Source organism: Carlito syrichta, unplaced genomic scaffold (assembly GCF_000164805.1).
Source record: "Carlito syrichta isolate Samal-C Ts95f unplaced genomic scaffold, Tarsius_syrichta-2.0.1 Scaffold289654, whole genome shotgun sequence".
Taxonomy (NCBI): domain Eukaryota; kingdom Metazoa; phylum Chordata; class Mammalia; order Primates; family Tarsiidae; genus Carlito; species Carlito syrichta.
In genome coordinates this window covers 243808-267985 of record NW_007233750.1, presented here as the reverse complement: position 1 = coordinate 267985, position 24178 = coordinate 243808, and the positions used below count along the sequence as shown (strand labels likewise).

At 38.4% G+C, this 24178-nt stretch overlaps 1 protein-coding gene across 4 annotated transcripts in view; it reads left to right on the top strand.

The window, feature by feature from the left end:
• The first annotated feature begins 13618 nt into the window (after window positions 1–13618).
• Window positions 13619–24178, top strand: part of LOC103256486 (receptor-type tyrosine-protein phosphatase mu) — a 184463-nt gene continuing 173903 nt past the window's right edge. For 2 of the 4 annotated variants that reach the window (XM_021710547.1, XM_021710546.1), the window contains exons 1-5: window positions 13621–13767; window positions 17908–17982; window positions 18201–18227; window positions 22267–22278; window positions 23003–23190. In XM_021710547.1, coding sequence (XP_021566222.1) covers window positions 13644–13767; window positions 17908–17982; window positions 18201–18227; window positions 22267–22278; window positions 23003–23190 — 426 coding nt within the window. In that variant the 5' untranslated portion in view covers window positions 13621–13643. Of the gene's footprint in view, window positions 13768–17907; window positions 17983–18200; window positions 18228–22266; window positions 22279–23002; window positions 23191–24178 lie in introns of all 4 variants that reach the window. The other 2 variants (XM_008054337.1, XM_008054339.1) reach the window with 2 other exon arrangements.

Sequence of the window (24178 nt, the reverse complement as noted above, 5' to 3'; positions counted from 1 at the left end):
GTGGCAGCGTAGGTTCTTAGGGATTGGATATCTGGAAAAGATTTCAATTCTCCCTCACTAATGAAGCTTAGTTTGGCTGGGTAGGTTATTCTTGGTTGAAAATTGTTTCTCTTTTAGAAACTTTGAAGATAGGGCTCCAGGCTCTCCTAGCCTGAAGGGTTTCTGTGGATAAGTCTGCTGCTATTCTAATTGGTTTTCCCTGGTAGATAGTCTGGTCTTTTTCTCTTGCTGCCTTTTGGATTTTTTCTTTTATAGCTACTTTGTTTAGGCGAATTATTATGTGTCTGGGAGTTGGTCTTCTCATTTGTTGTCTTGCAGGGGTTCTCTGAATCTCTTGTATTTGAATTTTTTCATCCTTGATGAGATGAGGGAAGTTTTCTTGAATGATTTCATGAAATTTTGTTCCAGTGTGGCTTCTGTTTCTCTCTCTGCCTGAGGAAGCCCAACTACTCTTAGGTTTGGTCTCTTGAAGTGATCATTCATCTCTTGCAGGTTTTGTTCTGTCTTTTTGAGCTTCTTTTCTATGCTTTTGACAGTTTGGGTTAGTTCTGTGTTTTGGTCTTCGAGCTCTGAGATTCTTTCTTCTGTTGACTGATTCTGCTTTCCATGCTTATTAGTCTGGTATTTGTTTCCATCACAGTATTCTTTACTGCTGTCATTTCTGACATCAGCTCCTTCTTATTTTCCTCTTGTCTCTCCTCAATTTTTAAATTCTCCCCATTAATGTCTTGATGTCTGGGTTTGTTGCATGTAACCAGTCATTCTGGGGCTCTTCATTGTTTGTGTTCCAGAATCTGTTTTCTCAGTGTCTAATTTCACAGGGGTCTTTGTGAGACCTATATTCTTCTTTTGGTTTTTCTTCATTTGTGCGGTTTTTCCCCCTCCCTACTTTTTCCTTCCCTCCACGTCACCATCTTCTTTAATTCTGTTATTCAGGGGTAAAGGGTTTGGTTTTACTTCTGTTTGTTCAATCTCCTATTCTTTATCTATGCCCTCTTACTTTATTAAATTCTGGAGTTGCACTGTAGGTTGGGGTGGTCCTTTTTACAGTTTTGAGACTTACTTAAGGGGGGAGCTGTGATTCAAAATCGATCTGCAGGTCCTGGTATTCACTGACAGGTGTGTGAATAATGTGGAACCCACTTCCCACTGCCTTGGAATCTGTCCGTGCAGTGGGGCTGTAGGTTTACTCCCTGAAATAAAATGTGGTTAGCGGAGGGGAGAGAATGGAGTAGATAGTGGATTGAACAGGAGAATGGAGGGATAGAGGAGTAAGGGGGGAAACAAACGAGTGTGCCAACAAATAGAGAGGCCTATGCTGAAACAGATAAAAACAATAGACCACAGCTACAGTCGAACCAACTCTCATACAAAAAAAAATAAAACATATAGTGATACTAACATACAAGCTAAACAACCACCTTATTAGTGTGCTGTTCCTCTATACAAAGATATGGTTTACAGAGAGAAGAAAAGAGAAGAAAAGGAAGAAGAAAAAAGAAAAAAAGGAACAATACAGTAGGAATAGAATTAAGTCATTAAGCTAACAGAATCAATGAAGCTCACTCTGAGACATTTCGTTTAAGTCCAATGTCCTTTCAGGTCTGATTTCTAGTTTTCTTTTCAAGCTGGTAAATTTGTTTGCAGTTAGGGTCAGTTGCCCCTGGTCTGCTGTGAAGGACAGTTCAGATTACCCTCTGTTCACCACTCTGGCCTATGTCTTTATCAAGCTTGTTTCTCCTGTTTCGGTGTTTTTACCTTGAATCGCCAGCAGGTGGTGGTATCTCAGCTGGTCGCCACAGAGGGGGTGGGGCCGGACAGGAACAAGATGGCTGCCTGCCTCAGGGCAGACAACTGGAGACTTATGGCAGGCAGGCGGGCAGGATTTCTCCATCACAGAAGAGGTGGCAGTGATCCCAGCAGATCTTCCCTGAAGGGGCTTGAAGGACTGAAGTGAATTGCCTCTGGCCTGGGTGGTGTGATGTGCTACGGCCATCACAGAGGCTACGGCAGTGGCGGCAGGGGTGGGGGGCGGTGGGGGGCGTGGGGGGCAGCGGTGGCAGTGCCACCATTTGTGCTGCAGTGACTGTCCAGTCTGTTGCGATGCCCCAGCGGTGGCGACGGCCAAGCTCTGTATGAAGAGCAGGCTGCGATGTTGGGGTCCGCAGCCCCCCAGAGTGAGAGTCAGAGACCCACTGCAGATCTCCTTTGCAGAGGGCTTCACAGTCCGGGTTGCCCCGTCGCCATCTTGCTGCTGGATCCGAACTTGTGTTTTCTAATTGACCTAAAATTGGTGATTTGGTTGTATATTTAACCAAATTATGATCCATTTTTTAAAAAACAAGGTGTCAGCAGGGCTGTGTTCCTTTCTGAAGACTCTAAAAGAAAATCCATTTCCTTGCCTTTTCCCACTTCCAGAGACCACTCACACTCTTTGGCTTGTGGCCCTTCCTTATCTTCAAAGCCAGAATGGGTGGGTTGAATGCTTCTCACACCCATCGTTCTGCCTCTTAAAATGTCATGGAATTACATTGGTCCACTTGGATAGCTAAGGATAATTTTCCTATCTTAAGGTTAGCATATTAGCAATTTCAATTCCAACTGCAACCTTAATTCCATTTGTCATGTAATATAACATGCCATATATTTACAGGTTCTGAGATTAGGAAGATGACATCTTCGGGGGGCCTTCTGCCCAGTGAATGAGACCTGGAACCTCCACAGAGGGTATCCCTTTCTGGGTTGCACGTGAAGCAATCTCTCTTAGTTACTATGCTCCATGTCAGTTACCAGGGCTCCCTAAAATATAGGTCCTATTTGTTCCCACATAAATTAGCCAACAACCATATTTTTAACTTAGAACAGAATGAATTTTTGACAAGTATTCATCCTATACATTTATGAAATTCTTGGTTACTTTGTCTTGCATGTCCAGAGAGTCTCCTGGATTTTATAATAATGTCAGTACTTAAACTTGGATCCAGAATATGCAGTTTTATTTGACCCCTCTTTTCCTATGTGCTGATACCAATGGCTTGCCCCATTTTTATTAGACAGAGGCATTCCAAGATTTTTTAGTGAGCTTAACAAACATTATCAAGAGGAAAGTGGAGGTACTATTCCAATATGACATGCATTAAAAATTCCTCTTTTTCTCACTTGATTTTATAGCCTGAAAGAGGACCAACAGTATACCAATTTAATCTTGCTGCAGAGTGACATTTTTGAAACCATTACATTTCAAGAAAATGTGCAAACATGGAATTCAGCAGCATAAACTGGCTGTGACCCACTATAACTAATGTCACTTTATTCCCATTTTGCTCAACTATGGATTATACTGGTTTCCTATTTCTTGCACCATTGCTGGTTCTCGTCCCTCTGGATACATATTTCCCTGATATGAGAAATAAAAGTAAACAAAGAATTACTAAGGAGGACAGATATTTCAACTACTATTTTTACAGCTGACTTTTTTTTTTTTAAATATTTAAAAATCTTCCGCTGGTTTGGGGAATGGTATTAGGTGCTCTTGTGAGCTGTGAGTTCCTCCCAATGCAGGATACTTTTGTCAGGAGGGATCTATCTGCAGGTGGTCTTGGTGGGCAGATTGTGTAGAGTTTGTCAGTCCTGCTGTAATGTGTGTTTGGGAGAGCCCAACTTAACACACAGTGGAGCTACACACATACACACACATACCCGCATGCACTCGCACATGATGGAAGCATTCTCCTTCCAGACACAGGGGTCAAAAAGAGAATGAGGGGGAGAGGTGAAGACAAACTCATAAAAAGTTTTTCCTTGGTAGGAGAGATATGGGAGAATCAAGGGAAATAAGGAAGGTACCCAAGCAGACAGGTAATGAGGGAGAGTGATACATTAAGTGCATTTCAAGATTGACCCAAAGGCTTTTCCTTCAAGACTGTTGAATGAATAATGTTAAATTCAACCTACGAAAAGTTGTTCCTTTAAAAAACATTCCTCTTTATCACATACAAAAAAATCAAAGACAAAATATATACACAAAATGGTTAGGTGTTTTCAATTTCCAGGACCATTTTTTTTCAACTACTTGAAAAGCTGTTAGCCGTGGGATTAAGCCATAAAATGTGAGTGTGGTCACCAAGGACTGAACCGGAACCTCAGGGTTATTAGATATGCATCAGAGTCAGTGTCTGGCTGTCTGCCTGCTGTTCCTTTCTCTCATACACAATTATGCCCATCATATATATTTTTTATGATCGGGAAGTAAGGTATTAGGATTAATCAGGCAAGCAGAATAATAGGGACAAACAGAAATGTCTGTTGAGTGCCTGCTTCGTGCCATTCACTTTCTAACTGGGAAAAGCCCTGTCCTCATGCAACTGACATGGACTGTTAGCCTAGAAGCCCAATAAAATACCTGTTGACTGAGAATAAAAACGATGGTTGCCAAACCACGTGAGGATAATGCTTACCAATCAGAGACTCCTTTGACATTAAAGGGTGAAGGAAAGTTTTCTTTTAATCAGCCAAACACTCTACTGTTAGAAAACGTTAGGTACTTTTGCTCTCTATGGAAAACAGCAGAACCTATTCTTAATTTTTTTGTTTCAAAAGTAAAAATTGTTTAATATATGAAGATATTAGACTTATTTTGTGCTCACATGTTGATTTAACTTATGATTCTATTAATTTTATTACAACAAATAACAGAATCATGATTCCCTTATTTATGATAACTTAGGATAAAATATGACTATCATCTCAGAGTCACACAAGACATTTAGGTTATGATTTTGAAGTGATCATAGATTGCAATACATGTAATTACAACTTATTTCCCACTTTCTCCAAATATTTCATACTCATAAGTTTGAGAAAGATGGATTTGTGTTGTTTGTAAAATATCACCCTATTATTTGAGCCTCTTCAACATGAAATGCACATGGTTATATGTGTGCCTGTACATACATGTACCAAGAAAACTCCTGACAGCCACTTGCTGAAGCCACATGATTCTTTGCCTCTTTTGCGCTGGTGTGTGTTCATTTGCAGACTCCCTGACTTCCCAGTGAATTGTGGCATCTTTACCACTAGGTTATCCCAAAGAAAGCTGTAACCTAAACTTACATGGGACTAAAATGTGTACCCATTTCTTCACTGGCAGGATAGGCAGATAAATATCTAAATCCTCCTCTGTAGTCTTCCTTGGCTATACCAACCTACCAGAGAGCCCATCAACCTATCATTTTATCTCATCATATGATGAAGAAATGCATTCTAAAGCAAGGGTCCAACAAGGATAAATATCCTGATGTGTCTTAAAATTAAACTTGTTCTTTGTGGTGAAACCATGTCTGTTAACTTTCTGAAGAACAGAAAGCAGCTGGGTAGGTAGTGCATGTCCTCCATAGTGCTTTGTCTATAACAGCATGAGCTTCTTAAGTGATGATAATAGTTAGGGGTGTTAGAAGAACACTATCACCTTGGTCAGCAGCTATAAACTCTCAGCTGGCAACTTTATTTACGATGTCCAGACTTAAACAACCAATAAACTTTGGCTAGTGATGCCAATGACAGTTTTACAGAGATTACTTTATCTCAACACAGGTAAACAGTGCCAGATATCCAAAGTTCTATAGCCATGTGGCCTTGGACAGCTTGTGCCTCTGTGCCTCAGTTTTGTCTCTTAAAGAGAAGGACATAATAATAATTTTCCCCCAGGACTAGTGTAAGAATTAAAAGAGTTAACGAAGACAGGAAGGGTGCTTGAGCCCAGGAGTTCAAAGCTGCAGTGAACTATGATAGCGCTAATGCCCTCCAGCCTGGGTGACAGAGTGAGACCTTGCTCAAAAAATAAAAAAGAGTTAATGAACATAAAGTGCCTGGCTTATCTGAAGTCCTACATAAGTTTATATAATTATTTTCATACTACATTTGTATCAGCTGTCATAGTACTAGTTCTTTTGAGTAAAAATAATTAAATGTCAGACCGCTATTTTTTTTTGCTTAAAATTGTGCCTTTAAAAGCAACATTATCTGTTAATTCTCACAGATGTATCTTTAAGGTGACAGTCTCTTCTTCATTTAGGTTTATTCAACTGTATCTTGGCAATTTGGTATAATGCACACATTGTTTGACTAAACCAATAACAGTTTCACCCCCACCTACTGTGAGAAAAATTAAACACTTCTTCTTGGTTCCAGCTACTACCACAGTCCTTAATTAAGTCTAAGCACACACTTAATTGTAGAAGCCAGGATCAGAAAACCATTTGCCCTTTCATTCTTTGTCTATATATGATTTACGTTTTCATAAGTTTGGCCACCCTTATAGGATTTAAAAGAAAGAGTATTTGAAAAAGAAGACACCTTTTATGTGACCAACACTGACCTTCAGATCAGTGCTAATAAGTCTTTTCTCAGTGACAATCTGTTAGCATTGCCCAACATGGCAGAATCTGTCATAGAGAGGGTAAGGATAGTCAGACTCTGAAGAGCCACAGTCTGCAACCCCAAGTGGTGATAAACCACAGGAGCGGGAGGAGCATCCATACTGAGATCAACTCTTGAATTCTTTCCCCTTGAATCCACTGGTGCCTGTGGTAAATGTGCCCTTCCATCCTGCTCCTCTCCCAATTGCCACTCAGTCCAGCTCCATAGTGGGAAATTGGAGGAGGAGTGATTTCCTTTTCCTTCCAGCCGTGCTGCACTTTGTTCTCCTAATTGGCAGCCATTTATCCTGCAGCTCTCCTGTAGAACACATTGCTTAAGAGTTCATGCTTCACCATGTTTTCGTTATTGCTTGTGATTCATACATGCCATAAACATAATAACTTGCCAAGATGTTTTCTTCCATTTCTCTTACCCTCATTTCATTTTTTAAAAATTTTTCTCTAGGAAAGAAATATAAGAGAAACATAAGAATGTAATAAGCATGAAGTATAATAGCCATTCCTTTAATTTGCATCCACCCCTCATTTCTCTCCTATCTTACCTTTATTCTAGCTTGCAATTTTAGAGCTATGTCAGTTTTTCTCCCTCTAATATTTTTCCAAGCAGTGTTGCAATTTTCAATAGACTATTTTTTAGAGTAGTTTTAGGTTTACAACAAAATTAAGCAGAAGATACCGAGTTCCCATGTGCTCCCACACGTGTGTGCACACACACAGCCTCCTCTACCATCAACATCCTGTACCACATGATATTCCATGAACCTACATTGACACAGTAGGATTCTTTTTTTTCCTTTTTTTTTGCATATGGATGTCTAGTTGTTTCATCACCACTTGTTATTCACTGTAGGACCTTTGCAATTCATTGTAGTACCTTTGCTCTTTTGTCATTCAGTTGACTATAACTCTGTAGGTTTCTTTCTGGTCTCTCTGTTCTGTCCCAGTGAACTATTTGTCTCTTATTTCACCCATATCATACTTTGTAGTAAGTCTGGAAGTCAGGTAGCTTTGTAGTAAGTCTGGAAGTCAGGTAGTGTCAATCTTCCAACTATGTTCTATTTCAATATTGTGTTGGCTGTTCAAGGTCTTTTGTCTATCCATATAAACTTTGGAATCAGTTTGTTGATACTCACAAGATAAATTGCAAGGATTTTTATTGGGATTGCATTGAATCCACAGGTCAAGTTGGAGGAAGCTGACATATTGACAATATTGAGTCTTCCATTTATTTAGTTTGTGATAGCTTTCATCAGAACTTTATAGTTTTTCTTATATAATTTTATACATTTTTGTTAGATTTACCTAACTATTTCATTTTAGGGGGTGGTCATGTAAATGATATCATGTCTTTAATTCAAATTCCAATTGTTCATCACTGGTATATAGGAAAGTGATTAACTTGTGTACATTAATCCTGTATTCTGACACATTTGCTTATTAGTTTTAGGAGTTTATTTTGTTGGTACCATTAGATTTTCTACATAGACAGTCATGTCATCTATGAACAAAGACTCTTCTGTTTATTCCTTCTTATCTATGTATGTTGTTTCCTTTCTTGTCTTATTAACTAAGACCAATGAAAAGCATTAGTGAGAGGAGATAAGTTCGCTTTTCCCGGTTTTAGTGGAAAAGCTTTTAGCTTCTCAACATTAATATGTTTGCCATAGGATTTTGGTAGATGTTCTTTATAAAGTTGAGTAAAGTTCTTTCTATTCCTTGTTTGTTAAAAGTTTTTATCGTGAATGAATGGTGGATTTTTGTCAAATGCTTTTTCTGCGTCTATGGATATTATCATGTGATTTTTCTTCTGTGGCCTCTCAATGTGATGGATTGCATTTGTTGAACCAGGCTTGCATACCTGGAATAAATCCTACTTGATCATAGTGTATAATTCTTTTTATATGTTATTAGATTCTGTTTGCTAATATTTTATTAAAGATTTTTGCATCTATGTTCATAGGAGATATTGATCTGTAGTTTTCTTTGTAATGTCTTTGTCTGATTTGGGTATTAGTGTAATCTTTTTTCCCCCCAGTGGTTACCCCAGAGTTTACAGTATACACCTACAATTAATCTGAATCCACCTTCAAATAATAATATACTACTTCGCAAGTAGTAAAAGTTCTTATAATAGCAAAGTACTCTATTCTCCTCCTGTTTCTTGTATCATTTCTGTCATTCATTTCATTTATCCATAAATATAATCATCAAGTACTTTGTTGCTATTATTATTTTAAACAAAATTTTATCTGCTAGATCAATTAAGAATAAAAAATAAAAGTTTTTGTTTTATTTTCACTAATTCTTTCTCTAATGCTGTCCCTTTTTATATGTAGACCCAAGTTTCTGATCTATCATTTTTCTTCTCTCTGAAGAACTCAATTTTTATTTATCTGGTAAAGTAAGTATAATTTCGCAAAATACAAAATTGTAGTTGGTGGCTTTTTCTCCAACATGTTGACTATTTCACTTCACTTTCTTCTTGTTTGAATGGTTTCTGAGGAGAAGGACAATATAATTCTTATCCTTGCTCCTCTATAGGTAAGGTTTTTTTGTCTTTTTGGTTTTGAGTTTTATTTTTTTTGTCTTTGTCCCCTCTGGCTCCTTTCAAGACTTCATCTTTGATTTTCTGTTGTTTGAATATGATATGCCTAGGTATAGATTTTGGGGCATTTCTATGACTTAGTGTTTTCTGAGATTCCTGGATCTTTGGTTTGATGTCACATTAGTTGTTGGAATTACTCATTATTATTGTTTCAAATATTTCTTCTATTCCTTTCTCTCTTTTCCTTCTGGTATTCCTACCACATGTAAGTTATACTTTTTGTAACTTACAGAAGATAAGAGTAAAAAGTCCCACAGCTTTTGGATATTCTCTTCTGTTTATTTTTTCAGTCTTTTTTCTCTGTGCTTTTCAGCTTTAGGGGTTTCTACTGAGATATCCTGAAGCTCAGTGATTCCTCAGCCATATCCAGTCTACTAATGAACCATGACAGACAATCCTGATTTCTGTTGCAGAGTTTTTGATTTCTGACCCTTCCCTCTCTCTACTTACATTGCCCATCTGTTCCTGAATGTTGTCTGTTTTATCCATTAAAACTTTTAGCATATTAATCATAGTTGTTTTTCATTTCTCTCTGGTTATTTCAGCATCTCTGCCATGTCTGGCTCTGATGCTGTTTGCCTTTTAATATGCCTTGTGGGTTTTTCTTGATAGCTTGATGTATTGGGTTAAAGGAACGGTGGTAAATAGGACTTTGATAATGAGGTGGTAAGGTGTGAGGGGACAGAAATGCTCTATAGTCATTTGATTCTCAGACTTGTCCACACTGAGCCTCCAGCAATTTGTTAACTGCAGTTTAAGTTTTCCTGGCCAGGTATTGGTTATCACAGAGGTTTCTGCTCATGGATGTTTCCTCCAGTAAGTTGTGATTCTCTATATGGGCGTTTTGGTTTCTCTATTTAGGGGGAAATAGTTTGCCCTGTGGCCTCAGTTATCTGACAGAACTAAGAAAATGTGTTGATTTCTGTTCTCCCAGTTTTGACTTATTGTTAGGACAGAGTGATGACTTCCAAATTTCTTTTGTGCTAGCCTAGAAATCACCAACTTCTTTCTCAAATTTTTATGATCTATTTATAGATGTTGGTAGGAAGTTTTTGGGTTTTTTTTTTTGTCAAGTACTAAAGACCTTTGAGATTCATGCAGGGCAGGTTTGGAGATTGGAGATTAAAGTGTTTCAGACAAACTATTTGTTACAAATCAAAATAGAAAATGAATTTAGATAAGATTGAAAAGAGAACTGTTTCAACTTTAGGAGTTTACCTGCACAAAAGACTTTATTTTGTTAAGTTCATAAAGTTTTTCAGATAGTTTTCCAAGTTTTCGCTTGAAAAAAAGTACAGATCTGAAACAAGCCACGAAAGAAAAAGAAAAAAGAAATTACTGTTTCTCTACAATTAATAGCTGAGCTTCAGCTATCAATATAACCATGTCAACCATGTGTCATTATGGACAAGAGCACTTGAGCTGTCCAGGCTCACCTTGTTTTTTTGTACTTTGCTTTATTGGGCTTCATAAATATTGTGATTTTTTCAGATTGAAGGTTTATGGCTCCTACATGGAGCAAGTCTGTCAGCACCATTTTTCCAGCATGCACTCTCATCTTGTCCCAGTATTACCAGCTTTGTATAAAGCATTGGCTAGGCACTAGTAAACTTTTTCAAAGCATATTTAGTTTGATGGTGATAGACGATCCATGCTTAAAAGCAATTTGGTGATCATTATAATGTAACTTGTAAGGCAATGTAAATTAATGAGATATGTTACTAGGGATAGCACATTGCTCAAAATTCAAACGTTTGGGGTTGGAACCAGGTCCAATCCAGCTCCACCATTTGGACAAGTTATTTAACTTCTCTGAAACTCAGTTTCCTCATCTGTAAAATAGGAAGTAAGAGTAACTTTTACAATGTTGCTAGCATTAAATGCAATGACACATGTAGAATGCTAACATATAGTAATTGTACGCTATATGTTAATTTTCACTTCCTTCCATTCCAGTATAATGACATTTCTCATGCTGTCATTCACAGAGAGCAAAAGTTCCTGCAAACATGCTTTATTGGGGCCCATGGTGTTTTATTTTAAAATTTGAGTTATTTGACAATACTTTAAAATTAAGAGTTGACATAAAATCTTGATTTCTGGCTTCTCTTGAAACTTACAATGACAAGGACCTCCTCCATGGGAAATCAATCTGCAAGAGCTGAGTTACTGTTCACCCTTCCATTTCTCCAGTCCCCATCATTCCTTATCACCCTACACAGGCTTCCCTCACTTACTTACTTGCCTGGCCTTAGGGAGATGTTTGTGTTTGTGATATCTGATAGAGTAAAAATGTGGTTAAAGTGTAGGGCTAATGCAGGAAGGCTTGCTGAGGACATTGGGAGCTGGGTTTAGGAGGCTCATGGACATTGAGTATGTGCTTGTGGGTATACATTTAAAGCTGCGGTCTAGGACTGGACCTCTGTATGATTTGAGCATGCTCTCATGAGTCTTTACCGGCTTCTTTTGTGCTTAAAGAAGATCAGCAATGAAGTGATTAGCGTGACACCACTGAAATTAGTTCATGCATACAGAGGATTAGAAAGGAGAAAGATTTTTTTTCCAGTACAGGCATAGCTTTTATTGAAGCGCTTATCATCCCCTGCTCCCCTCACTTCCCCCACCAACCACACAAGAAGTCAGTAGCTGTCGTTTCCTAACCTTTAGGATGAGAGGAATTCAAACAAGAAAAGGCAAAGAGGGAAGTCTTGCAAAGTTCACTTTGCCTGTCTTTATAGGTAGAACAAAAAAGAATATTGAGACAATTATCAGCATATATCAGTCCAAAGTAAATCGAAGAAATTCAAGCCAAAAGTGGACCTGAATTATGGAGCTCATTATCTCAGTCCTCCACGTCTGTGTTCCTGGAGAGACCTGGCCTAAGCATGTTTTTCTAGTGAACTGGCAGATCCAGAAGCAGAGAAAATGTATTATGTAAGAGCAGCTGTAGAGATGGAGCCTAGTGCTGCCTCTGCCCAGAACACATGCTGAGAACACCCAGGTTCAGGCTCTGGCTCTCACACTAGCCTGGCTGGTTGGAAGGTGGGAGGCTCTGGAGAAGACAGTCACAGGCTACACATGGCAAAAGAGGGGTGTCAGTGCCCAGAGGACTCACACTAGCTTGCCTTTCAAAACCTTTTAAATTTTAACACTGTCAGAGATGTTATAGGTGATTTCTATTTTTGTTTAAAAATGTATCTTTTTTCCCACTTTTAGCAATAAAAGATATAACTTATTAATGAAACTCTTCTCCCTTCAAAGTATGAAATTAAAAGATTATTGTAACTACAGGCAAGAAAACATTTGGATTATATGTCATTTAGAAATGATAATAAAGATTATCCATATGGTCTAATGTTGTCAGTGCCTTCCATTGCATTAGCAATCACCTAGTATGGGTGAGATTTTGATTATGTGGCTTATTTTAAATTCTACTATGTCCTAGGTCAATCAGTGTCAAGATGATTTACTAGAAAGTGTTGCCATTTTCTTTCATAGATGCTGCTCGGTGCTGAGGCAGAAATGGAATATTTTAGGGCATAGTAATTTTGCTTATGGAGTCATGGTCTTAGTAAACCTTCTCACTTTATGCCTTCTCTTTAGGCATCTATTCTTGTCTGTCTTGGGTGCATAAAACAACCTCTGGTAGTAACATCTGTAAAAATTTGTTTGATCTATTTGTTTATATTGGTTTCCCTTTGGTTCTTAAGGCTTTTGAACAGGTATCTGTAATTTTAGATGTTCAGTTTTTGGTGGTTAATGAGCCAGACACAAAGACAAAGGCTGGAATTCACTTTCTTCATATGAATTGGAAATCTCTGCTTTTTGCATTCTCTTCCACTGAAAGAGGGAACAGTGAGGACTTACTCTTGCTAAACTTTCCAGAGAACCCGGCAAGAGGACATTTTTTTACCTTCTGCTCTGTAGGAGTTGACAGACCTTAATGGGGAACTAATTTGGGTTAATTTGGGATTTGGGACAGTGTCATGCTTCTGAGAATTCAGTACATGCCCTCCGATTCTTCTGAGGCCTGAGCTCCTCTGTCCTTTGCAGGCCCTAAGTTAGAATCTGTTCCCTCGATGCACATGCTTCACTTACACGTTTGAGTCCTTACCTAGTTCTGATCTTTAGTTTACAATATGTCTTTTAGATTCATCCTTGGATTATTTCAGTTTTGTTTGGCAAATGCATACTCGGGAATCTTCTCTTTGGCACTGTATATGGCTTTATAGACAATCATTTAGTTAGAAAGTTAATAACTCTAGAAGTATAACAATAAGGAGATTATGATTGTTGTACTAGGATAGTTGGTCATTTCAGTTTAGCTTATAGCAGAAGAAACATAATGTTTTAGGCTGTGGGTTGTTGTTGTTGTTGTTGATGATGATGATGTTGATAGATAGCACAGGTTTTTCAACTCTGCAGCCTGGCAGAGTACTTATATGGAAGGTGCCATACATCAATCTATGAATGAATAGGATTAATTAGGAGGTGTTTTCTGAATACCAGTCAGTACACATGCCAGAGCACCATATTCCATGCTTGTCTACATAATTGAACTCTTTATCCTAAGGAAATTGGCCAAGAAACGGAAGGAGACCATGAGCAGCACCCGGCAGGAGATGACTGTGATGGTGAACTCAATGGACAAGAGCTATGCCGAGCAAGGCACAAACTGCGATGAAGCTTTCTCATTCATGGACACGCACAATCTAAATGGGAGATGTAAGTGCATACATTTTTTATCTTCGAATACATCTCTTGTTTTCCAGGATTCCAGGTAGTACTGGGGATTTAGAAACAACAACAACAAAACACTTCCTGAAGAATTCTTATGCCATATTGGTTTCTCCAGTCACTTTAAGTGATCCTGAAAACTCCTAATGGCAGACATGTTGTTCTGAAGGTGATAGCAGGAGAGAGAGCACAGGAAACCACAGTGAAGTTTCTGTAAAGATTTAGACAGCTGTGACATGAAGCCTTTCCTCCTCTCAAGGAAGAAGGCACCTGCTTCTCATCATCCTTTTGTTGTTTAGACCCCATTTGTAAGCTAACCAGGTGTGGGATTGCGCAAGAGAAGCCTGTTATAAAACAGTTCACTAAATGGCAGTAACAAGTTAATTGTTTGTTTAGCTGACAAGTTCTGCCTTTATTATAGGACTATTAGTGGCAATTAATAAATTAAACTGTACTTCAACTTCGCAAGTCTTACACTTCACACCAGGTGGGTAAGCAGAGCTCAGCTAATACCTTCCCCTACTACCACCCATGATATCCAGGTATCGGCATTATTTCAGGAAACTTACAATTAGGTTGATTATATGAAATATAAAAGGAATAGTTGTTGTGTCCCTGGTGATATTCTCAGAGATGGAGGGTTGCATCTAGGGTGTATGCCTGATTCTGTGGTTCCCAATGCAGTCATCACATTCAAGGTTGGTTTCTTTACTGTGTGAAATCCATGCCAGCAGACCGCCACTGACCCAGCTGCAGAATCAAGATACTGGTCAGCACAGGGATGGAACCAAAGTACAGCTATTACTGTTACTAAAACAAAAAATGCACTTAAAGGCTGGTGGACCACGTGAATGTGAGGAGCACAGAAATAGTATCAGGTGGGGGCGCCAGACCATGTATGGGCAGTGAGTGCTCATGGACCATTTGGGTCTGCAGCCCCCTCCACTCTTCCTCTCCTAGATTGCTGCATGATCAGTGACGTGCCTGTTCCAGAGCCTTGCATTTCTCCTACACGCTGCCTGGCTTCGTGGGATTTGGTCTCTTATTTTTTCCTGCTTGTAGTAGCCACAGTGGTCCCACCCTATCCTCCTGCATCCATTTGTTCTTCACACACAGCTGGCCCAGCGGAGCACACATTCACAGGCACAGCATCAGTGCTGGTGGGCAGGGCAGCCCTGTTCTGTTTCCATCCTCAACCCTTTCTTGTCATTTTCGGTGAAGGTAATAGAAGCTACGGTATCTCAGGATACCACCAACTACTTCCTGGTTTTCCATAGAATTCTTTCTGCTTTTGTGTAGCAGATATTATATTATTCATTTAAAAACACATATATAATGCATTCAACTGCCAAAATAAAGCAAGCTATGATGCATTTGTTGTGGGATGTGGCTGAAGAAACCCTTCCTAGAGGGTTGGAGAAACTATTCTTTGAATGTCAGAATGAGAGGGACCACACAGATACATGTTCTCACTTTCCAGAATAATTCATTAATGTTCCAGTCTTTCTATTTCATAACATTCCTTATGAATACATTGACTTGGGATTACTTATTCAAAGAGCAGAAAGCTCCATTAGTAGTTTCTAGGCATTTGAAGCTTGAACAACAGGGGATATTTGCCTCTGGACAGGAAGTTTAATCTGGCAGTTACTTTTTTTTTGAGTTGGAGTCTCACTCTGTCGCCCAGACTGGAGTGCAGTGGCCACTCCCGGCCACTGCAGCCTCAACCTGCTGGACTCTGGCTATCCTTCTGCCTCAGCCTTTCAAGTAGCTGGAAGTACAGGCGCACACTACCACACCTGGCTAATTTTTGATTTATTGTAGAGATGAGGTCTCGCCAAGTTGCCCAGGCGGGTCTCGAACCCGCAGGCTCAGGCAATCCACTCACCTCAGCCTCCCAAGGCGTGGGATTACAGGCTGAGCCACCAAGCCTGGCCTGGCAGTTACTTTTTAAAAAGTGACTCTATCTGTGGAAATCCAAAGATGTTCATGCAAAGACAACTGCTACAGATGCTGGCATTGCTTCCACAGATGACTGGCTATTAGGTATTATTTTATGCAAGCAACAGAAGAAATGCCACAGTAGACTTTCCATTTTCCTCCCACTCTTTGAGCAATGAGTAGATGTCACTGAGTCTCATCCATTCAGAGAGACCCAGATGGTAAACTTTATCCTAATACTCTAAATGCATTTATAATAAGAGAGCAGTTCCTGAGGAGGAAACTTTCAGGAAAAGTATTCAGTGGACCACAAGGCTGCCAGCATCACACTTATAACAAGCATGGGTATGTGTGAGATTATTTTAGGGTTGGGAGGTTGTACTAGAAGTTGTGAGGTTAATAGCTTTTGGAAATGAGACAGTGAGAAAAATAAGTTTTAAAATTAAGTATGGCCGAGCACGGTGGCTCAAACCTGTAATCCCAGCCTCTTTGGGGGGCCAGGATGAGAGGATTGCCTTAGCCCAGGGGTTCAAGACCAGCCTGGGCAACTTGGTGAGACCTCATCTCTACAATATATCAAAAAATCAGCCAGGTGTGGTAGTGCACACCTATAGTTCCAGCTACTTGGAAGACTGAGGCAGAAGGATCGCTTGAACCCAGCAGATAGACACTGGGGTGGCCATAAACGTGCCACTGCACTCCTGTCTGGGTGACCACAGAGTGAGACTGACTCAAAAAAAAATTAACTATGAACACATTTATGAGAGTGGGGAATAATCTCTCTACAAAAGCAAATATGAGTTCTACCATCTATTTTGATGTATTATAGAAAGGGGAAAATAGCTATGGATAGTAAGAATGGGTTTAATTTTTATGCTAAAAGATGAGAGTATTTTTAAATATCTTATTCTAACAAAAAGGTGAAAGTAAACATGGTTATTTATCTATTCTGCACATATTTACCAACTACATGAAGATATCTACAGATAATAAAGAAGCATTGTTCTCACTGACCCTGGTATATGATACTCATTTTACTCTTATTTTTATCAACTGCTCTCTTTTTTTAGCAACTTATCATAAATATGCATTATAAATGTGATACTTTTATATTTTATAAAAATCTTTCAAATAATAGACATTCTGAGTTCTGGTTCTTATTCTGTCACTTACTAATTCTATTCTTTAAAAATATAAACACAAGTAAAGGCACTGCTTCTGGAGAGTTAAAATATATTAACATGTCATCCATGTCATCAGAATAATTATCCACAGGGATTTGGTCATGCTTCCCACAAATGCAATGATATAACTGCATATTAGTGTCCTGATCAGAAACTTAGCATGAAATAGATCATATAACTACATCAGAGGAGTTAAAATTTATACTTAAGTTTAACCTCCTTGAGTATATTCAAATATTTATACTTGAATGAAATTAAAGTATTTTTAAAACACTAATCAGTTAAGACATTTGAAGAGAGTTTAAAAAGTCTCTTAAAAATAGGAAATATCCATTTTCAAGTGAAATCATAGCAGGGAGGAGGGGAAGGGATATTATTAGATACACCTCTTGATAACAGGGAGAAAGAAAAGGTGTACTAGTTCAATCTTGGGTGTTTCAGAGGAATATTTCCAAGAAAAAATTAAGATTTAAAAGATTAATAGACACACATGGGGCATCATCTTTATTTTTCATAAGCCAGGTCATACCATCATGGAATGCTCTCTGCATATCCAAATTATGAAGAAGGGGAAGATTTGGCAAACTACAGAAACGTATTTTGGAATATTCTCCAAAAGCCTCATGAAAACACATTCTTCTACTTTTAGTTGTAAACTTCAGTTTAGTGTGAGAGCAGAATTCTGTAAGCAGAGTCTAGAAGTCAAAATAGAAACCTGATGAACTTCTCTATCTGAAATGATGGCTGTGGTTGTGGGGATTCTCTTCATTTGTGGGGTAAGAAAGGTCTTTAAGGTGATAAAAGGGTGCTTGTCTTCTAAGGGACAGTTACTGCCCAGAAACAACCGGGAATGATGATTTTTACCATGCAGACATCAGTGAGTCTTGGAGGTTTCTCCTATAGGCATTCTTCACCAACATGAAACACTGTTGCTGATGGAAATGTGGTGTTCAGTGTGTTTTACCTCTCTACAGCCACTGACCAGCCTTTCTTTTTCTTACAGCTGTGTCTTCACCATCATCCTTTACAATGAAAACAAATACACTGAGCACGTCGGTGCCTAATTCCTATTACCCAGGTAACAGATTTTTCTATTGTTTCCTCTCTTCCTAACCCATGAGCAGTCAGCCCGCACTGTGCTGTCCATGATGCTTCAGGAGCTTACTGTATTTGTGATGTTGTAACCCAGTGCTTTCTACGGCTTTCTGTGCAGAAATTGGGAGACCTTTCATCAATCATTTACTGTTCTTTCTCTTTTTACTTTCTCTGCATTGACCTGCTTACGATGTATGACAGACCCATTTGTGCCAACTGCAATTTTAGGTGAGAACATTTCCCTTTACCACAGTTTATTGCAGGAATGATTTAGAAAGTCAGTGGCCACTTTGTAGGAGATTGAAATTTTAATTCTGTATGATGCAGTGATTATAAGCAGGACATGGGGATTGTGGGTGGCTGGAAGTGGGGTGGGGTTAGAAGAGAAAAGCCCTTCTCTAAACAGTTGCCATTAATAAGAAGCATTTGCTGCGTGTATGTTGGGGATGATACCAGAAGGTTCAAATGAACAGTCCCAGCTCCAGTATTCTCCCTTTCTGTGCTCAGAATTTAAAGTTAGGTCTGATCCCAGGGGGAAAAAACGAGGGGTCATCTCTCAGCTGTGTACCTCCAAGAGTTGAATTCTGTCTAATGTGATAGTCATAAAAGTGAAAATAGCTTCTCATTATTTTCACTTATTGCTATACACTAAAAACTTCAATTTCAAAAATAGCATTTTTCTAATGATGCCAAATGTTATGCAGAAAAATTATCACAATAGAGTTTTGGCCCCCTACCCGTCCTCAGTGCTGCTCAGGGCATCCTCCCCATCTCTAGCATTTCAAAGTGTCTGTCACACATTGGAATTTCAGAGGAGCTGATGATCTGAAAAGTGAAATGACAAGATGGCACTTTATAATCATATGGTTTATTATGTGTCAGATGTCATGAAAAATGAACTAAAATGTTAGCCCAGTGGGGCAGAATGCATTTAAAGTATGAAATATTCCCAGCAGGGGGTTACAGAAAAAAATTCCGTTTGTCCAATATAAGAAGGGTGAGGAGAAAAAAATGGCATTACCTGGCTGTGATAACCAAACAAGCATGAGCTGCTGTTGCATTTGAGACGCATAAATAACCCGAGTGTATCACGGCTGTATTCTCTTTCTACTACTAACCTTACCGAAAAGGAGCACAACAAAAACAACTTCAAGGTATATAACAATTCATTGTAGCAAGAGTTCCATCTTCAGTTGTTCAACTTCTCCTTCCTAATTCTCTTTACAAGGGTTTATATCTTTGCAGCATAGTTTTTTCCCCCTGTGCTTCTCTTTTCTCTAAGTTGTGATGATTTTTATATGAAGGGTAATTTTTATTTTCTTTATGGTATTCTCTGGATTTAAGCAAATTTGTTGCCTAAGGAGGAAAATGGACTAAGATAGAAGTTGAAGAATGGACATAAAACAGAAATTTTCAATTTTGCATCATTTTGAGAACTAACAAAGCCACTAGCCCCACTTCACCTTTTAATGCCAACTGTAAGAGAAAGCAAGCTGCATTTTTATTTTTTTCATATATGAGGGGTACAGGCTAATCTTAGGCACCAGCACAATGTAATCTACATGCAAATGACATTTGCAGAATCTTTTGATAGGTGAAGATTTGCAATTTCTTTGTGTGATGTGGCATTCATTCCGAGGTTCCTCTAGTAGATGTTCTGACCTTGGGGGAGCTGTGTGAATGGGGAGGGCTGAGACATGCATTGTCAGAAGGAAGAAAATGTTCAGATTTCCCAGCAGGATTAAGATAAGCTTATTAAACAAATATCATTTTTTAAAGTCGATGCTTTGTTATTATGAACATTAATGACAATCTTTTAAAGTTGCTTGGCTTCTTTACTGAGAATCACTTGAACAGACAATTCAAGCAGCAAAAATGATGCACATTGTGAAAAATAAGTTAGCCAAATACACCAAGAACTGTTACCATGTGTAGCTTATGTGGATACCACTGTCACAAATGGTGATACTTGGAAGCTGTGTTCCTCACACATTACTTGGTGCCAGTGTGAATTTATGTATTGCATCATAAGGATTGGTGAGTTTATTACTTGAAACTAAGGAGGATAAGCTGTATATCTACCCTGGCACTTTTGAAGGCTAATAGCATTTACTTTAAGATGAGAACCAGTGTTTTGTTGGGAGTCAGAGCATGGCACAATTAAAGTCTCTACATTTTCAGCTTCACCTCTCTCATGCTAAGGTGCCCCACCCTAATGTACAGAGTTGAAATGCATCTTTACTTCATTTGCTTGCAAAAATATAGATGGGTGGTCGGGTGGGTGGGTGGATGGATAGATAGAATCCCCTCCACATCTAAGAAATTTCGCATCTACTTATTCAATTTAAGGTTTTTCAGCTGTTTTGTTAAAAATTTAAGATAATTCATTTAAAAATATAGAGAGAATTTTCAGTTCTTAGAAAACCATCAAAACTATTAGTGAGAAGCTTTATTTCTAATTTCTTTTTAGGCATCATTTTTATTTTTTTATTTTTTAATATAAAGATGTGGCGTATAATTCAGGGTTAGGTATACAAACGATTATAGGCATCATTTTTAATTTTAAAAATTGTTGGTGGGTAATTTTTTTAATACATAACAGAAATTAATGACAGATGATATATTTTATCAGTAATACTTCTTTTTTAAGAAGTTAGAAACAACTGATTAATCTCTAATTTTAGTGAAATTAAGAATTTCTGGTAGTATAGTGACCCAGTTTCATAACAGATATTACATGAGAAACCTTCTATTCCCTCTTCCATATGTGTGTACTAGATAATAGTGCTCTTTTCTTAGATGGGCTTGGTAGTGTTTAAATGCTTTAAGATGTGTTCCATGCTAGTAATGAGGCCAAGATGGCATAATGAAACATAGGATGATTATATACAACAATGACAAAGGTTGTAGCTTTGTGGACTTAAAACTTCCAAGAATACCTAGCCCTGGGATCAGAGCATTGCTAGGTTGCTGGTGTATCTATGTGGAAGGCCCAAGTCATTTAAGGGAAGTTTAGAAGTTCAGCCCACAATGGAAGCCTTATTAATTATGTTCATCCCACAAGGTACAAAACTAAGAGAATAAGAGAGGCACAGAGGGGAAACTAATTAATGTTCCATTTATTTTAGTATAAAGAACAGAACTTCCTGCTGGAGTAACTAAAAGCTCAAGGGACTCAGTATTTCAGCAGGGTTTCTGTATCCCAGTTTATAAAGCTTGGCACTTGCCAGCAAGCAAATGTGAAAATCTTCAGGTTTATTTGTGATTGTTAAAATAAAATGGGAACCTATGAATTTCTAAATTTCAAAGCAAATCCAAATGAAAAAAATCATAAAATCAAAATCACCCTTTTTTATTTTGTCTTTGTCTTTAGCCACCTTGTAGTGATCCAGGTGCCATTTCAGCAACAGCAACATAGCTACACACTTGTGTACCACCTTTCATACCATGCATCCCCAGATGCTTTGCAATGCAGGCAGAAGTGAGGTTTCACAACTAGGCCCCGCTGACCAAGCACCCTTGGACTAAATTTCTTTCAGAGCTGAATTTGTCACTTAAAAAAAATGTAAATAACTATTGCTGAATTCCCTATCCGTATACACTGTGGTAATTTTTTAAAATTGAATATTATGTCCTTTATATGTTTTAATTCTTTATACCTAAAATCAATTTTGATAAAATATTCTCATTTTAAGTGATTTCAGCATTATATTTTGCTAATACCCATCCTCAATCATAAAACAGCTAAAGGGATTCAGCATTATAATGAGTTAACCTGTGGAATATGAAATTCTTAATCTAATAGCCCTTTCCTGCATAAGACATTTTTAATAGCTACCATTTCTGCAGTTCATTAACCTAATTTACTAGTAGTCTTTCATTAAAATATAGCCTCTTTAGGCTTATTTGACCAAATTTTGACATTAATTTTGTAGTACAATTTGGTTGACTTGTTCAAGAAATTTAAATGAGAAAATGTGTTGAATATAAATAAGACTTATTTAGTCATTACTTGGTTCATGGGGGATGAAAAGCAATTATGATACTAATTTTAGCCTCCTTTTTGTTATTGAGTACTTAAACACCTCCATCCTAACATGATGGGAGAATTGAGGCTTCGCCCTCTGACTACTTCTGAATAGAAAACTTAACTGGACAATTAAAGCACAAAATAAAAACTACCTGTAACTATTCACGCAGTACTATTGCTTATGCCCTGTTTCCTTTTTCTCCTCCTTTTTTCTCCTGATATGTATCTTCTTAAAAGTGCCAATAAATGGTAAGTTCCCCGATTTGCCCCATGGAAAATTTGCGGAGGGAGTGGGAGTGTGTGTCTTACCAGTAGAATCTGATGAAGCCAGCTGGTCTGCCCTGTGCTGGCCTGCATGTTTGCTACTGTAGAACATTCCATGTGTGATATGTTGGTCCACATAGTTTGTCAAGCTTTCTGATACCAGAGCATGCAAAGTGACTCATCAAAATGTTATCCCCAAACCAAGTTCCCTTTTATTTTTCTGCTCTTTGATTCCATGTATTAAGTCCACATTTCCATTGCTAGCTTTATATGCAAAACCATTTTGTGCACTTTTATTTTGCTCACAGAACATTTGTGCAGAGTTTATTTATTTCATCATACACACTAGTTAACTAATGTTTGGAAGAATACAAGACTGGTTATGCACCAAGTCTTGATGAAGTTTCAGACTGAAACTTCCACAAACTTTAGCACTGAAAGCCTAAAGGGCTTTTATTGATGAGCTTTGTGAAAGCGATATATCGTTTGGACTGCTTTGTAACAACAAGACTTCTGCGCATTCCTGTCAGTATTGCCAACCCCATTTAAATTTCTAAACATTTAACTTTTCTTTTCTGCTGAGCCATCGTAGGGAATTTGCAGCCCTAGGTTGAGGGGATGCCAGCGGCCAACTTCTTAGCACCGTCTCAGTGAAGCCAACTTAGCTCACTGGCTCTCCCTCATTTTCTCCCTGGCCTTCTTCTCCTAGATGAAACCCACACTATGGCAAGTGACACCAGCAGCCTCGTGCAGTCCCATACCTACAAAAAGCGTGAGCCGGCCGACGTGCCATACCAGACTGGGCAGCTGCACCCCGCCATCCGCGTGGCAGACCTCCTTCAACACATCACACAGATGAAGTGTGCTGAGGGCTACGGCTTCAAGGAGGAGTATGAGGTGAGCACAAGCTCCGTGTCAGGGTTCCTTCCCAGTTCCTCCCTGGACTCCATGCCAGGTATTGTGCTTCCAACTCATTCAGCAAGCCACAGGAACCCAATGAGAGATGTCAGAGAGGGACTGGTACAGTCATTACTTGGTATTCATGGGGAATCGGCTCCAGGACCCCAGCAGTACCAAAGTCTCCTGTGTGCTCCAGTCCTGCAGTCAGTACTGAAAATACACATTCCAAGGATGTGAAAAGCCAGCCCTCTGTCTCCGTGGGTTTCACATCCCAAGAATAGTATATTTTCCATCCATGTTTGGTGGAGTCTGTGGATGCAGAACCCTTGGATACAAAGCACCAATGCTATTTCGTCTATGGTCTACTTCCATCTTATTCCCAAGAAGTTCCCAAGCATTAGATGTAAAAAGAAAGAGGGCTTTGCCTTTTACCTTATTCTGTACAACTGTGCCATGAAAGCAGAGACCCATTGGGCTCTCTTTCCCTCCTCGTTCTTTTCTTGTCTCTCTTTTTCTTCTCGTGAATTAAATTTTCATTCTTCCCATTCTTTTTTTTTTTTTTTTTTTTTTTTACAATTTGATTTTTCTTTATTGGATGCTATGCCGCACATGATATTTACAGATGTAATTAAACAGAATTTATAAGACTGCTGTGGTGGAACATTTTAAGAAGTTAATCTGAAAGACTCATAACAAAACCATCAATTCATATGTGTTACAACATAATCATTCATTTATAACTGTTCAGCCATTAGCCATGAGAGTTCATTTCATAAAAACTCCAATTTCGAGAAAAGGTTAAGTCCGAGGAAATACAAAAAAAATTCAGAAAAATATTTCCACATCTAGTCTGAATCTTCCATAATTCTGTAAAAGAAATTATAGACATTCTCAATAGCATGCATGACTGACTTTCTTTAATATCATATTTAACTTTTAGTATGGAAAAACTCTTCTTTTGTCATATTTCTCAGTATAGGTTAAA